The sequence below is a fragment of the Phocoena phocoena genome, chromosome 18 (genome assembly GCF_963924675.1).
Source record: "Phocoena phocoena chromosome 18, mPhoPho1.1, whole genome shotgun sequence".
Taxonomy (NCBI): Eukaryota; Metazoa; Chordata; class Mammalia; order Artiodactyla; family Phocoenidae; genus Phocoena; species Phocoena phocoena.
The window spans coordinates 18,121,173-18,136,230 of NC_089236.1; the positions used below are offsets into that span (position 1 = coordinate 18,121,173).

The following is a 15,058-nucleotide window of genomic DNA, read 5'->3' on the forward strand; positions in this document are numbered from 1 at the left end:
TATGTTTTCCCTTAAATAACTTCAGTCTGTTTTAGTATTTTTGAAACATGCTGGGGGTACATCCCATAGTAAGAAATATATTCTATAATGTACTTTTTGTTTTGTTCTTCCATTTAACTTCTATCTTCCTTAGCCTAGTCTACGTTTCTGTTTTTATTTATTTAGGTATCCAATATTTCCTTGTTTTTTGAAGCCTGTGCCTGGAATTGCTTTTCCCCTATTATTAAGTGCCAAGTTCCTTTCTACCACTTTTTCATTATCATGTATTCTGAACTATAAGCAGTACTATTTACTTGTCTACCTAAGATATAGATCCCTTTGTTTGGTTTCACTCAGTATTCACTGTAATAAATTCTCTTAGGCTCTCACAGCTTTGTTCTTTGTTTTGATATAGGCTAATTTACTCTCAAGTAATTTATATAGCTACAGTGTTGTACAACCAGTAAACTGAATGTTTCATTTCCCTTTTCAGCTTGACTTAGCCAACTAAATTATGTTCCAAACTGGGTTCTGTGGCATTCTTTTCTACAAATGTCATCATTTGATTTACCCTATTTTGGGGGAAGGGGAATATGAAATACTAATTTGAAGATTCAAAAAGTTCTTCTCTGAATATGAAGGGATTAACTTAGGGTATATGCAAGAGAGAAAACTGTATATAAGCTATCATTAGTTCTTAAATAAAAACTAAAATTTGTACAGTAATTTACAGTTTACAATGTATTTTTATGTAATTTCCTCATGTGACACTTAATAAGTACAGCTCTAAGTTAGTCATTACTGGAACAATAGACAATTAGAACTACTTACGACTAAAATGTAAGAGTAAACATGCTGGTAAAATCTGTAATTTGGAATTTAGGGTTTCAAGAAAGTTAGCTAAGCTGGCTTACAAGTACTCTTCTGGTGACTAATTTAATAAAAATCAAGAGGTGTAAGGCTCAGGTTATCAGGCAATTAACAAAGGAAAAAATCTTTTTATATTTATAAAGAAAAGTTAGAAAAGCAGAAAAACATGGAAATGAAATACTGATATGAACCTCAGAAGTGATTCTTCTCCTAAAAATTAATTTAAAAAAAAAATGATTCTTTTCTTATCTATGCTTCATTCCATAAAACAAATGAAAGAAAACCAACCTACTACAAATCTCAGGAGTTAAGTAACCTAATTTCAATCCAGTTTTGTGGGGAGGAAGATCAACTTTCTTACATGTATGAAGATACTTTACTGGAAAAAAACAAAAACAAAAATAAAGAAAACCAATCCTATGCACAGTGCTGTAGATCTAGTCACTGACCCTGCAAAAACACAAAAATGCTGTAAGTAAACAACGGATGCATAGGTAAAGCAGGGTTATCTGGTATTGTCTGCATCTTTCTGCCAGTCTCTGGGTAGGGGTAAACTGATGATAGTGACTACTTCTATCATTCACTATAGAGGCTTCTCTGTTTTTATTTGGCTTGAGAACTGTTTTGTCATTAGACACCTTGAACTACAAGGCAGAACATGGCTTCACAGAATGCCAACTGATTTCCCAGCTCTTGACAAGTCTGATGTACATAAAGTACACAACTTTTAAAACTTTTGATGGGAAAGCATCCTTTTTTATGTATTTTATCTACTCTTATGTCAAATGATTAGCAACAGTAAATCCCTTTTTGGGAGCAAAAGCATTAATGACATAAATAAACAACTTATATACATACAGAGGGGTATAGTCTTCTGGAAAGGAGTCTTCATGTGATGTAGAGGGCAATGAACTTGATTTATTTTCCTGTGCATTCTGGGTCACAGACGTATGATCTACATGAAAAAATTACAAACTTAACAAGAATACCAAGTTAAAAATCACTCACTGTAAAATCTAAATAGTATCTTTATTGACTATATATATATATAGTCCTTAAGTCTGAAAACATATTAAGATTTCAAGATTGAGCCAAAAAATTAGGTGTCAACATTTTCAAAAACATTAAGAAAATAGGATAAAATAAAAGACTTAGGATAGAAGAGATTTCTACTGCAGAAATTGTAGTCTGGCCGACCTTTATCTGAATTTTAATCAACCTTTAAAGTGAAACATCAAGTATCCCTATTTCTGCTTGTATTTTACAAAAAAACATAACTCTTAAAGGCTCTATTAAGGTCACAAAATTGAAAGTTTATGTATCTTTTGTTTTCTCATTATTCTATTACTATCTATTTTTGGGGGAGAGAGGGAGGTATTTGGGTACCTCTTTTTGTCTTTCCATTTGTATTTTCATATTTCTCTTAGTTTCTCCTATATCTTTCCACACTTAATTTCATCTCATTTGCTGTCTCTTCTTTTTCAACTTCATCTATTCTTTCTAACATGACTCCACTATAGAAATAAGCTATGTATTTAATGAAAAAGTTATAGATTTCCTGCTCCTATTTTGAAAAAAATGGATATGTAGAATATTCTATGTTTGGTTTTAAAAAATTGTTTTTAATTGTGCTTCCTCCTATGCAGCAGTGGACCTTAAGAAAAAAAGTATTCTCATCCTGCCTTAGATTATTAACTTGCATTGGTCCTTTAGTGCAGACCACTCTTATTAAAAAGAAAAAAAAAGTTTAAGTAAATAGAAGAATAGTTTAAGTTATAATCCAAGGTTATCCTTGGCTAATTAGAAAGCATAAAAAACCCTCTTTAGTTATACAGGTGAAAAAAGAAGATTTAAAATCTGATAGTTGAAGAGAGCTGAGTAAATAATATAATAACTGATTAAAAATTAAATAAGTTTAACAAGTTAAGAATTTCCCAGCTAATTTCTTTGAATGAGCCATATAAAGCCATATTAACAAATAGGAACAAAACAAATAAATATAAGCATAGTTAGAAATAAGATTTACTAAAAAACATGGAGATTTTAAATTAACCATTAGATAAGGGGAGAAAGGAGAAATAATAATTTCTTTCAAGAAAACAGTATCCAAGTCTTTGTATGGGGATATAGCAGATATTTACAGAATTATACACAATCAAAGAAAATTAAAGGTAATTAGTGGTTTGGAGAATTCAGGCTGGATCTGGGATAGCTTGTTTTGACCTCAACACCAAGTCCTTTTGTTTCCCCCAGTCTCAGTATTCCTTTTAATATAAATACTAACATGAATCTTTATTACTAGAAAGTGTTTAATCCTTACATATGCTAGCAATGTCAATTACATAACTCCCCAATTACTTTTAAAACATTGCTCTACCACTAGCAAACATATACTTTTATTTTGATAAATTTGTTACACTTCAGATGAACTATATAAAAATATGAAACTATAGTACTCAGTATTTCTATTGATGAAATCTTTACTTTAAAAGAACCAAAACAGGGCTTCCCTGGTGGCGCAGTGGTTGAGGGTCTGCCTGCCGGTGCAGGGGACGTGGGCTCGTGCCCCGGTCCCGGAGGATCCCACATGCTGCGGAGCAGCTGGGCCCGTGAGCCATGGCTGCTGAGCCTGCGCCTCCAGAGCCTGTGCTCCGCAACAGGAGAGGCCGCAGCGGTGAGAGGCCCGCGAACCGCAGGAGAAAAAAAAAAAAACCCCGTTGCTTAGAATTAATTCCTCTTACCACCTCCTGCATTTAAAAGCTTCTCTTGCAAAGCAAATGTAATCCCTTAAGGATGTGTTGATTCCAAGTGCTATTGAAGGATACTGAAAGACTGTTTTCTTAAAGAATCTACTCTTCTAAAACTGTACATTAGCTACTGAAATTGAAAATACTTTTGAATAACAAAAGTTTTCTTTAAAATAAACTTGGGACTTCCCTGGCGGTCCAGTGGTTAAGACTCCTCTTTTCCACTGCAGAGGCATGGGTTCAATCTCTGGTCAGGGAACGAAGATCCCGCATGCCTTGGCACAGCAATCAATAATCAATCAATCAATCAATCAATCAATAAAACTAAACTGATGATGTTAAGCCATTTTTCAGAGATTTAAAACCTTATGGCTCCAAATTATGAGTTAAAATAATAATTTGTTGAAATATTTACCAATATTAATTAAAATTTAGTAAATGTACCTCAACACTTTAGCAAATTAATGATAGTCTAAGATTTATAGGACAGTGATTCTGATAAAATAACTTGCTTTTTAATTAAAAAAATTTTTAATTGACATATAGTTGATCTATAATGTGTTAGTTTCTGGTGTACAGCAAAGTGATTCAGATATATATATATATATAAAAATATATACACACACACGTATTTTTTCATATTCTTCTCCATAATGGTTTATTATAGGATATTGAATATAGTTCCCTGTGCTATACAGGACTTGTTGTTTATCTAAAATAACTTTTCAATTTTTCTTTTTATAATCCTGGTACATTATCTTTGTTCAATTACTTCTAAAATAAATTTGTTAGACTGATGGTCTAATAATAATCTAGAAATGAAAAAAATTTCCATCAATTTATCTATACCAGAATGTGCCTTTTAGTATTGTTCTTTACACAAAGTATCAATAGGTTTATAGTGGTGTGGAGTCTTGGAATTCTATTTGCCCTTCTTATAGTAGAAGCGTTTTTAAAAAAGAGATACAATTCTTCCCGGAGAGGTTCAGTAAAGTATGCATTTCCTATGGGGTAGGACTTTTTGTTTACTAGGGAAACTGATTTCCATATATGGATCTTTCAGTTTTATTTTTAAACTGTCTTCAGTTAACTTGACATAATTAAGGCTGGCTTGCTTCAAAGAAAACAGCAGAGAATATTCTAGATTGGGATTAGAAATGTACATACCCTACCCCAATAAAGATGTTAAAAAAAAAAAAAAAAAAAACTGCCTAATTTGTAATCTGGAAGAATTTAATAAAGTAATTCAATTGACTGCTGTAATTGATCTCAATTAATTTTTTACACCCAATTTAAACGAAAATATTTGGCAATAGGCTTATAGATTCATAACATATCTGAAATTTAATGACCCTAAATAAGATGATTTTACATGGTGTGTAGGAAGATCATGTACATTCTTTCAAATATCTGAAGAATTTGTGCTTGCAAAATACTAATAAATTTTACTAAAGAAATCATTAAAAAAATAAAATAAAAAAAAAAAAGAAATGTACATACCCTTTATCAAAGTTGAATTATTATTTATAGTTGCTTCCTTCACTAGAATCATTGCTTGGATGTATTCTGTTAAGGAAAGGAAAAAAGAATGAAAACAATCAGCAGCAGTATCATCTTCACTCAAGATGTCAGCTACTGTACTAGGCAATTTACATACTTTATCTCATTCAATCTTCACAACTCCTCTAAGAGGTTCTTATGATTATCTACTGAATACATTAAAGACAAAGAAATTAAGGCCTAGCGGTTAAGCTGTTTATTCCAGGTCGATAAGCTAGAAAGTGGCAGAACTGGATTCAAACCTAGATATATCTGATTCATGAAGGAATGAGAAGGAATATTAAAATGAAAAATACTATTAATTTTGTGGACAAGCACATCATAGATTAATGTCATAAGAACATCCATAAAGTATTAAGAATATCCTGGGGAAAAATAAAGGATAGTCGGGGGAGATTTTGCTTGAAAATCACATGTTCTGATGGAATGAAGGAAATTTCCATATAAAAGTCTATGTTCTACAACCACTTAGGTTGAAGACAAAGAAGCAGAAAAAATACTGCGTTGACTGAACTGACTGCCTATGTAGAACGCAAGGTTTGCTTTCTGAAGACTACTAAGGCAAGTTCTGTTTAAAGCAGGCAAAATATATTTATATATTTACTTTTATATTAAAGAAAATAAGTTGTCTCTGAATGATTGGGTAATACATAATTTCTGTTATATTCTTCTATATGTACCAAATGTTCTACAATGAGTTTTGCAATACACCCCCCAAAAAAAAGATAAAATGAGGGAGAAGAAGGTAGCCTGAGATAAACAGAGATAAATTCAGCAGCTATTATTCAAAGTAACCAGCTTCATCCAGTTTTACAAAATGTCCACAGTATGGTAAAAACAAGTTTTTATAGAAGCAGGACACACACACACACACACAAAGCAAGTAGAACTGATGTTAGGTTCTTAAAAAACAAAAGAAGTTATTTGACTTTTAAAACGAACAGCAATACTGGAAACAGAACTATATTATATTATCAGTGGGTCATATTCAGCATTAAATGTACTGAATGTTTTTATTGCTTCATACCTTTATTTGTGGCAGATCCATCTTTGATCTTTTGTTTCAGTGACTGCAGCACATTTTGCACTTGTTCAAATATGAAATCCACTTTCCCATCATCTTCTAGCTCCATCCAGAAAGTTTTTGCATCACCTAAAGAAAAAATAATAGCCTAAGAGCTCAAAAGACATAATTTTCCTAAGGCACATGTTAAAAATATACTTCGTTTCTAAATAAAAATCAAAATTTAACTGGCCTATTACTTTCCTTGAAGAAAAAGATTTTGGTCACTGTTTCTTTACAACGACCTACAAGCAAAAAATATGACCTGGGTATCTCACTTATTTCTGATAATTAAAAAAAAAAATGTGTTGAAAACTTCAGTGACATTTTTTTTTTTTTAACTTTAAATGCCTAAACAATTTATTTTTCTTTCTGTGTAGTGACACTATTTCTTGACTGGAAAACAGAAGGAATGACTTCATTCTAGGGGTGGGAGTGGGTGTATTTATAGACACATTCATTTTAAAAGTTTCAAGGACATAACCTCCATTGAGTATGGAAGTGGAGGGTTCCAGAAGGAAACATCTTAACAATTGTTGAAATAACTAAATATCTAACAATAATGCTTTAAAAACTATCTTTGATAGTAACTTTTTAATAATTATGTTGACTGAAAGAAAAATGCACAAACTACAAGTTGCACATTATGTTTTATTTGGCAAACTACTGAGGACCACAGCCTGGGAAACAGCCTCTCAGACAGCTCTGAGGAACTTCTCTGAAGAGGTAAGGGAGGAGCCAGGATATACAGAAGTTTTTTGCTGGGGGGAGTGGGGGCTGGGTGGTGGTGGTGATAAAACATGTAGTCAAACATCAAAAGATTACTGCTAACCACAAAAGACAGACATCTCAGTTTAATGATTTTAGTGCTTTTCTGTGTCTGGTGAGATGCAAGAGTTTGGGCTCACTGAAGTTATTCCTCAGACATGCATCTTAACTATCTAGGACTAGTATCCGGTTTTTCTACACTCTGAATTCCCCTCAGGGCGTGCTGCTGGGGGCGGATGTAGTGGATGACGGCTTGATGGCAGGCAATATTCACTGTTTACTGAAATGGCAGGCAACATTTTTTGTTCACACTTACAGGAGGCAAAATAATGTTTAAAGCTTTTATAGATAAAGTTATATAGATAAGCCAACATTTCAGATGCCCACCAAGCTAACACCTTAACCAAAATTTTCTAGCGAAATCATCCTTTCAAAGCTGAAAACAGAAATACGAGAAATGCAATTTATAATAAATAGGCGAAAGTCAAATCTTACACCTTGTTTAAAAGTAACAGGGGCTTCCCTGGTGGCGCAGTGGTTGAGAGTCCGCCTGCCGATGCAGGGGACACGGGTTCGTGCCCCGGTCCGGAAAGATCCCGCATGCCGCAGAGCGGCTGGGCCCATGAGCCATGGTCGCTGAGCCTGCACGTCCGGAGCCTGTGCTCCGCAACGGGAGAGGGGCCACAACAGTGAGAGGCCCTCATACCGCAAAAATAAATAAATAAATAAAAGTAACAAAAAATACCTAAAATGTTAAACACAAATTATTTATAAAATATATAAAATTAATGTATAAAATGTTTAAAATGAATAGGGCCTTAAGCAAAGGAGAAACATAACAATAACTGCACTGTAGAAAGGTCACTTGAGAAGCCATTGGGAGGATTAATGAGCAGACAGCATAGTAAGTTTACAAAAAATACATTTTCCTTAATATTAAAAATTAAACCCAGAACCTCCAAGTTGGTAATGGAGTGAGATTCTTCAAAAGAGGCTTAGGACTGAGTCCCAACTCTCCCTGGCAGTCATCTAACCAAAGGGGGACCTCTGGCTAATTAGGGCTGCTGCTACCATAGAAGCCTCAGGAGGGGTGCTATTTCCCTGTTAACTCTCTGGCCTGATGTGTACTACACAAGACTAAGCCTACTTTTCCTTTTTCCCCGTAGCACAGTTCAGACAAAGGTTTCAACATTTGAAAAACATGCAATGTGAAAGGACAAAAGGAATGAGAAATGATGTTTTAGAGACAGATAGGGGCTGTGACATAGCCTTGAATGCCATGCTAAGCAACTTTTTTTTTTATATGGAAGGCTATAGGGAGCCACTCAAGAGGTTTAAGCATCTTATTATGTTATTAATTTTGCTTCTAAAAAATCACTAAAGTGGCAGTGGGAAGAGGGACGAGACAAGAATGATTTCTATATTTCTGACTCAGGCAACCATATGTATAATAATGGTATCCACTGCGATAGGGAATAAAGGTAGAGAGACAAGTGAGAAATTCAAGTAGGGTGAGTAAACTGGATGCACAGGCTCCAGGGTAAGATCTGATCCAGATATACAAATTTTGGAGTCAATAGCACACAAATTCTTGCTAAAGCCACAAAATAGATGTGATTAGAGAGAATCTGTAGAATGAGACGAGGGTCTTCTGTAGAACATCAACATGGAGTGCTTACTAAATACATCGATAATGACCTAGGTATGTGTACATGTATATATCTATATTTCTCCATCCATCACTTGAAGAGCTTCAGGACATTGGTACAGAGAATCTCTGGACACCTTTGAGCCTGTTATCAGCAAACTGTAGTCTATGAACTCCTGGGAGTTCCCAAATCCTTTCAGACAATACGCTAGGTCAAACTATTTTAATAGTAATATCAAGACATTATTTGCCCTTTTCTTCCCTATATTGACATTAACTGATGGTTCAAAAGCACTGGTGAGTAAAAATGTTGGAGCCTTAGTGTGAATCAAGGCAGTTGCACCAAACTACTAGTAAGTCATTATTATTATTTACCACCAATTTCACTTAAGAAGGTCCTTGATAAAGCAACATAAATCATTACAAAAAATAATAATTACCACAATACAATGGCTGTTTCAAGGAAAAGCACTAGGGAGATTGTTTGAGTTGTAAGCTAAACTAGCTGGTTTTTTTTTTTTTTTCATAGAAAACCATTTTTCCTTAAAAGAACCACTAATAAAAATTATGCTTTTTTCCAACTTGGGTGTTTGGTACACGTTTTCTCAAACATGAATAAAGGGAGCCTATCACTTGAAGGACAAAAGTAACAGCATTTGTTGCTAATGAAAAATTCAAGCTATCAAGTTGAAACTGAAAATTTAGAAAACTTGCATCTGCCATGGTAAGCTTGAGAGCTTCTCAATAACTAATCACTTTTTGATGAGATTGGTAGCAATATTAATTGCTACCAATTTTTAAATACTGTATGATTGCTACCAGATTTTTAAATACTGTATGATTAAATGTGTCAACATTTGGAAAAATCTGCATAATTCATTGAACCAATGTTTTCCAAGTGGCCAATGCATGATGTTATAAAATCATACATGTGTAAAAGGCCCATCAAAGTGCAAGACAAACCAATGGATTTTTAATGTAACATAGTGTAAAAAAAGCTCACTGATAAGAATTCAGATTCCACACTATAACCTTGAAGGAATGACTACTTGTTGAGTTTTGTAGTTGTATCAAAGAAAAATATCCACAATTATCTGAGAGGCTATTAAAATATTCTTCCTTTTTCCAACTTCTTGTCTGTGTGAAGCTTCATTTTCTTTATACATTTACACCAAAGCAACATATCACAACAGACTGAATGCAGAAGGAGATCTGAGAATCTCTCTTCTATTAAGCCAACTATTAAAGAGATTTGTAAAAATATAAAACAATGGTTTTCTCACTAATTATTTTCGTTTCAGAAAATAGTTATGTCTCACAAAAATGTAATTTGTTAACATGTTGGGTTTATTATTTAAAAAAAAATAAGCCAATTACCATTTTTGAAGCTTCTCAGTTTTCTAATACAGTAAATATGAATAGATATTATCCACATAAACAAAAGCTGTTAGGGGTTTTAAACACTTTTAAGAGTATAAAGTAGGGCTTCCCTGGTGGCGCAGTGGTTGAGAGTCCGCCTGCCGATGCAGGGGACACGAGTTCGTGCCCTGGTCTGGGAAGATCCCACATGCCGTGGAGCGGCTGGGCCCGTGAGCCATGGCCGCTGAGCCTGCGCGTCCGGAGCCTGTGCTCCGCAACGGGAGAGGCCACAACAGTGAGAGGCCCGAGTACCGCAAAAAAAAAAAAAAAGAGTATAAAGTAGTCCTGAGACCAAAAGGAAGTTTGAAACGTCTGGCCTAGATAACTGTCCAGTGAAATTAGTACTACAATCTGTAAACAATCTGCATATTACAAGTATGTTAAAGGGTGGTGAAACTATTCTGTATGATACTGTAGTGGTGTATACATGACATTATGCATTCGTCAAAACCTACAGAACTTGAAAGCACAAAGAGTGAAGCTTAAGTTATGCAAATTTTAAAATACCATTTAAGAGATCAGGGATCCCAGGAAGGAATGTATACACAACCTCTCTGAAGGGCTGAGTGGAAAAGGTGCTGACCTAAATAACTTGGGAAATAAATGGACTCTGTAAAACTATAGGCAAAAGGAAGTTGCACAAGCACTGAGGTGTCACACCTGGGAATAAGTTTACAGTACTTCTGATACTGCTATACATATATACTAGAATCGAGCAATTAAAAAAGTGGATAACAGACAATGGGAATTTATAGATAAGCAAGGAGAGTAAGCTAGAATAATCCATGTGGTACTGGATTAGAGCCAGAAACATCAGTATAAACTCATGTTTAGCTCAATACAGATGGTTACATATAAAAATATTTATAGATATGTGTATATACAATTATATTTATATATACTTTGCTTTGTCAGCTGAGAGGGCCAGAAGCAAGACACCCCAATAACAAATGAATACACCTACTGCCCAGATCTTAGTTTGTAATACCATTTTCCAATAAAAGGAACCAGGAGGGCTCATTCAAGAAATGGCTCATTCTAGGACTATGGCAATATACAAGATGAGCCTGGAGCATCATATAGTACCAGAAAATAAGGAAGTGCTAAAAACCAAAAAGAAAGAACAAAACAAAACCCACCTACATTGATGAGGCTATGTCAAAGAGACAGGAAGCTGACCGAAAGAGCTCCAAATGCCTAATCCTGGGACAATTTGAAGAACAAAATGAAACAGTACTGGATTATAACCCAAAGTATACAGTAGGTATCCATGAATCCATACTGATGTAAATAAATGATTGAATAAAACATATACTGGGGAAAGGAAACAAATCTCCCTTGCAGAAGAATTCTGAAAAATTAATGTAAATATTCTGTTCTCAAAGAGGAGGAGCATAAATTCATGTTCCTTAAGTATGGGCTACACACAGTGAATTCCTGTCAAAGAGTATAGTAGAGAAAGGGAGAAAAAAAGAGAGTAGTAATTTACAGTGGAGAAGCCACTTAATACTATGTCAGCCAGGTGATCTAGCTCAACAACAGCAGGTGAGAAATCATGTTGGTAAAATGCACCCTTGATATCATTTCATAAAACTGACACTTTACCTCTATGGTCTTCCTCCCCAAAATCCACTACCCCAGTCTAATCGTGAGAAAAACAAAAATCAGTCAAAAAAGTCCAATGAAGGGGCATCTTACAAAACACTCGGATACAAAATCTTACAAAAACAAGGGAAGTCTGAGAAACTGTCATATGCAAAAGGACCCTAAGGAGACATAAGTAAATGTAATGTATCCTGGATGGGATCCTGGAATAGAAAAAGACATAAAGTAAGGAAATAAGAATAAACTATGGACTTCAGTTAATTATAATGGTTCATTAACTGTAACAAATGTACCAGCCAAATGTAAGATTTTAATCATAGGCAGAACTGGGTGCAGAGAATATGAGAACTCTCTGTACTATCAATTTTTCTGTAAATCTGTAAGTTTTCTAAAGAAAAGAAAGTGTATTTTTTCTTTTTTCGGTACACGGGCCTCTCACTGTTGTGGCCTCTCCCGTTGCGGAGCACAGGCTCCGGATGCACAGGCTCAGCGGCCATGGCTCATGGGCCCAGCCGCTCCGTGGCATGTGGGATCCTTCCGGACTGGGGCATTAACCCGTGTCCCCTGCATCGGCAGGCGGACTCTCAACCACTGCAACACCAGGGAAGCCCAAAGTGTATTTTTAAAAAGTACATTAAGGTACTGACTTAGTATTACAGATACACAACTAATTATAAAGACAATCAAAATTGTTGCTACATGAGAGTAAATCCTATAAATCCTATTAATTCTTTCTAATTCAGAAAAGTTACTTGCACAGAAAAACCTTGAAAATTCCACAATTCAGCTTCATTAAGTAGTCTATATACTTTTTTTTTTTTAAATCTGAATAGCCTTATATCTTTTTTTTTTTTTTATAAATTTATTTATTCATTTATTTATTTTTGGCTGTGTTGGGTCTTCGTTTCTGTGCGAGGGCTTTCTCTAGTTGTGGCAAGCGGGGGCCACTCTTCATCGCGGTGCGCGGGCCTCTCACTGTCGCGGCCTCTCTTGCTGCGGAGCACAGGCTCCAGACGCGCAGGCCTCTCACTGTCGCGGCCTCTCTTGCTGCGGAGCACAGGCTCCAGACGCGCAGAGCTCAGTATTTGTAGCTCACAGGCCCAGCTGCTCCGTGGCACGTGGGATCTTCCCAGACCAGGGCTTGAACCCGTGTCCCCTGCATTGGCAGGCAGACTCTCAACCACTGCGCCACCAGGGAAGCCCCTATATACTTTTAAACATAAAGTTTAACAATGGTTTTTCAACCTACCATTTTTTTCTCCCATCTTTTGGCGTTGTTTACAAACAAAAAATTCTTCAAAATTAACTTTATCAAAGAACTGAATCACTTTGATTGTAGAATATAACTGGAATCCAACTGTGGTCTCTATGAAATTTGCAGTAGTCAGAGAAAATACATCATTATACCACTCTAAACCAAATATTCTTTGATACTTGAATTTTCAAGTAGAAATTGTGGTTGAAGAGTAGTCCAACTTAATGACAAGTCCATGCATCTTCATCAAGTGAATACATATAGTCGTATCAGATCATTGACAATATTATTTTAAAAATAAAAACCAACTCCATCTTTCGGTCCATGAATGCATGAAACATTCTGTAAGGAAAACAATAAGGAATGGTGCATATTGGTAAATAATAAAATATATAAGAAAAAAGAGATTGTTATAACAATAGTGCTATCTTTTAAAACAGCATTAACTATTATGAAAAAAGAATACATATTAACTGAAAAAACATGTAAAATATCAATATTAGGAAAATTACGGAAAAATTAAGAATCATCTACTTAATATGTTAATTAATATAACAGAAAAATTAAGAACTATCTACTTAACATATGTTAATTAATATAAATTAACTCCATTTTATAAAACTTTAAAAAACTTTTTAAATGGGGATAATAATGCTAACTACCTCAAAAGATTGTTGTGAGGTTAAGACTTAATCACCTAGAATACCTGGCACATTACAAAGGACTCAATAAATGCTAGCAATTATTATTATTCTTTCAGTATATATACTTTTAAAACAAAATTTGAATTTTAGTATGTATAATTTTTTATAATCTTTCATTGATAATATATCCTGTACTTTCGTCATTAATGTTTTCCTGTAATATGAGTTTTAAGTGGCTGTATAATGTACTTTGGTCAATAATCCATATATTAAATTACACTAAAGAACAATTATTATGTTCTTTAGTGTAATATGAACAATTATAAACAATAATTATGCAATTATTAAAATTTAATAAGTTAATAATTAGTACTATAAATAAACCTGTATAGTGTACATTTAGATTATTTCTATTTTTCCAGTATAATAAATAAGGCTGGAATATATCTTATGCATATCTGATTATTTCCTGAAGATATACACCTAGAGGTAGAACTAAAAGGTCAAAGAGATCAGCAATTTTAGTCTCAAGATGTTAGTCAACATATACATTCTTCTCCCACTGCCACACCAAATCTGCAGAAATGGTAATTTTTTTTTGTAATTAAAAATATAAAGTCATGTTGAAAACAAAAAGGGAATTCTCTATAGATTGAGTCTGTGTGACCTCTCTGGGGAAAGGAAACAGATGGGAAGTTGCAGAGATAATCCCAACCACAAACACATCACCACGGCAAAAGGAAGAGTAAATCCTCTCAGAGGAGATGAATACACAACCAAGAACCATCAAACATATGAAGAAAGCTACACCATGAAAGAGACTTAACAAGCCTACCAAACTGATGAACTTATATTAAGGAAGAGAATTAACAGAGCATCCTGAAAATAATTTTAAAGCAAATACTGTATTTAATATCAAAGAGCTAAAGAAGGAATCCTCATCTATGAAAAAAACATACAATTTTTAAAAATAACCAATTGGCTATCTTGGATATAAAAACAGTTATTGAATAAACTCGATAGATATAATAGCATAGACTCAGATGAAGAGCCAGTTAATAAACTGAGAGACTGAGTTGAGTAATTCACTCAGAACACAGAGCAAAGAAAAAAAAGGAGGGATAACTAGAATGAAGAGGCAATAATGACCAAAAATTTCTCAGAACTGGAAAACACATTAGCCTACTAATGTGGCTAGTGTGGGTAAGGGTCCATTGAGTATCAAGCAAGATAAACTTTTTAATACCACTAGACAAACCATGGATAAACTTCAGAAAAAAGACGAAGTCTCAGAAACTTTCAGAAAATCTAGATTATCTAAAAGGAATGTTTATTAGACTGGTACTCAGACTTCTCATCAGAAATGCCAGATGCAAAGTGTTAAGGGAAAGTAAGTCTGAATCCAGAATACTATTTCAGCCAAGGTATCTTTCAACGGGGGTTGGGGGGAAGGCTTTTACAGACACTCAAAGACTCTGAAAGAAATAAAGAAGTACTTCA

The 15,058-nt window shown here is 34.4% G+C and overlaps 1 protein-coding gene across 2 annotated transcripts in view; it reads right to left on the minus strand.

Annotated features, from left to right (window-relative positions):
* The window catches only part of SETDB2 (SET domain bifurcated histone lysine methyltransferase 2), a 39,205-nt gene extending 26,281 nt beyond the window's left edge, over positions 1 to 12,924 (minus strand). For both annotated transcript variants that reach the window (XM_065895880.1, XM_065895881.1), the window contains exons 1-4: positions 12,909 to 12,924; positions 6,184 to 6,309; positions 5,097 to 5,162; positions 1,708 to 1,804 (exon numbers count right to left, since the gene is read on the minus strand). In XM_065895880.1, coding sequence (XP_065751952.1) covers positions 1,708 to 1,804; positions 5,097 to 5,162; positions 6,184 to 6,309; positions 12,909 to 12,924 — 305 coding nt within the window. The remainder of the gene's footprint in view (positions 1 to 1,707; positions 1,805 to 5,096; positions 5,163 to 6,183; positions 6,310 to 12,908) is intronic.
* Positions 12,925 to 15,058: the final 2,134 nt, after the last annotated feature.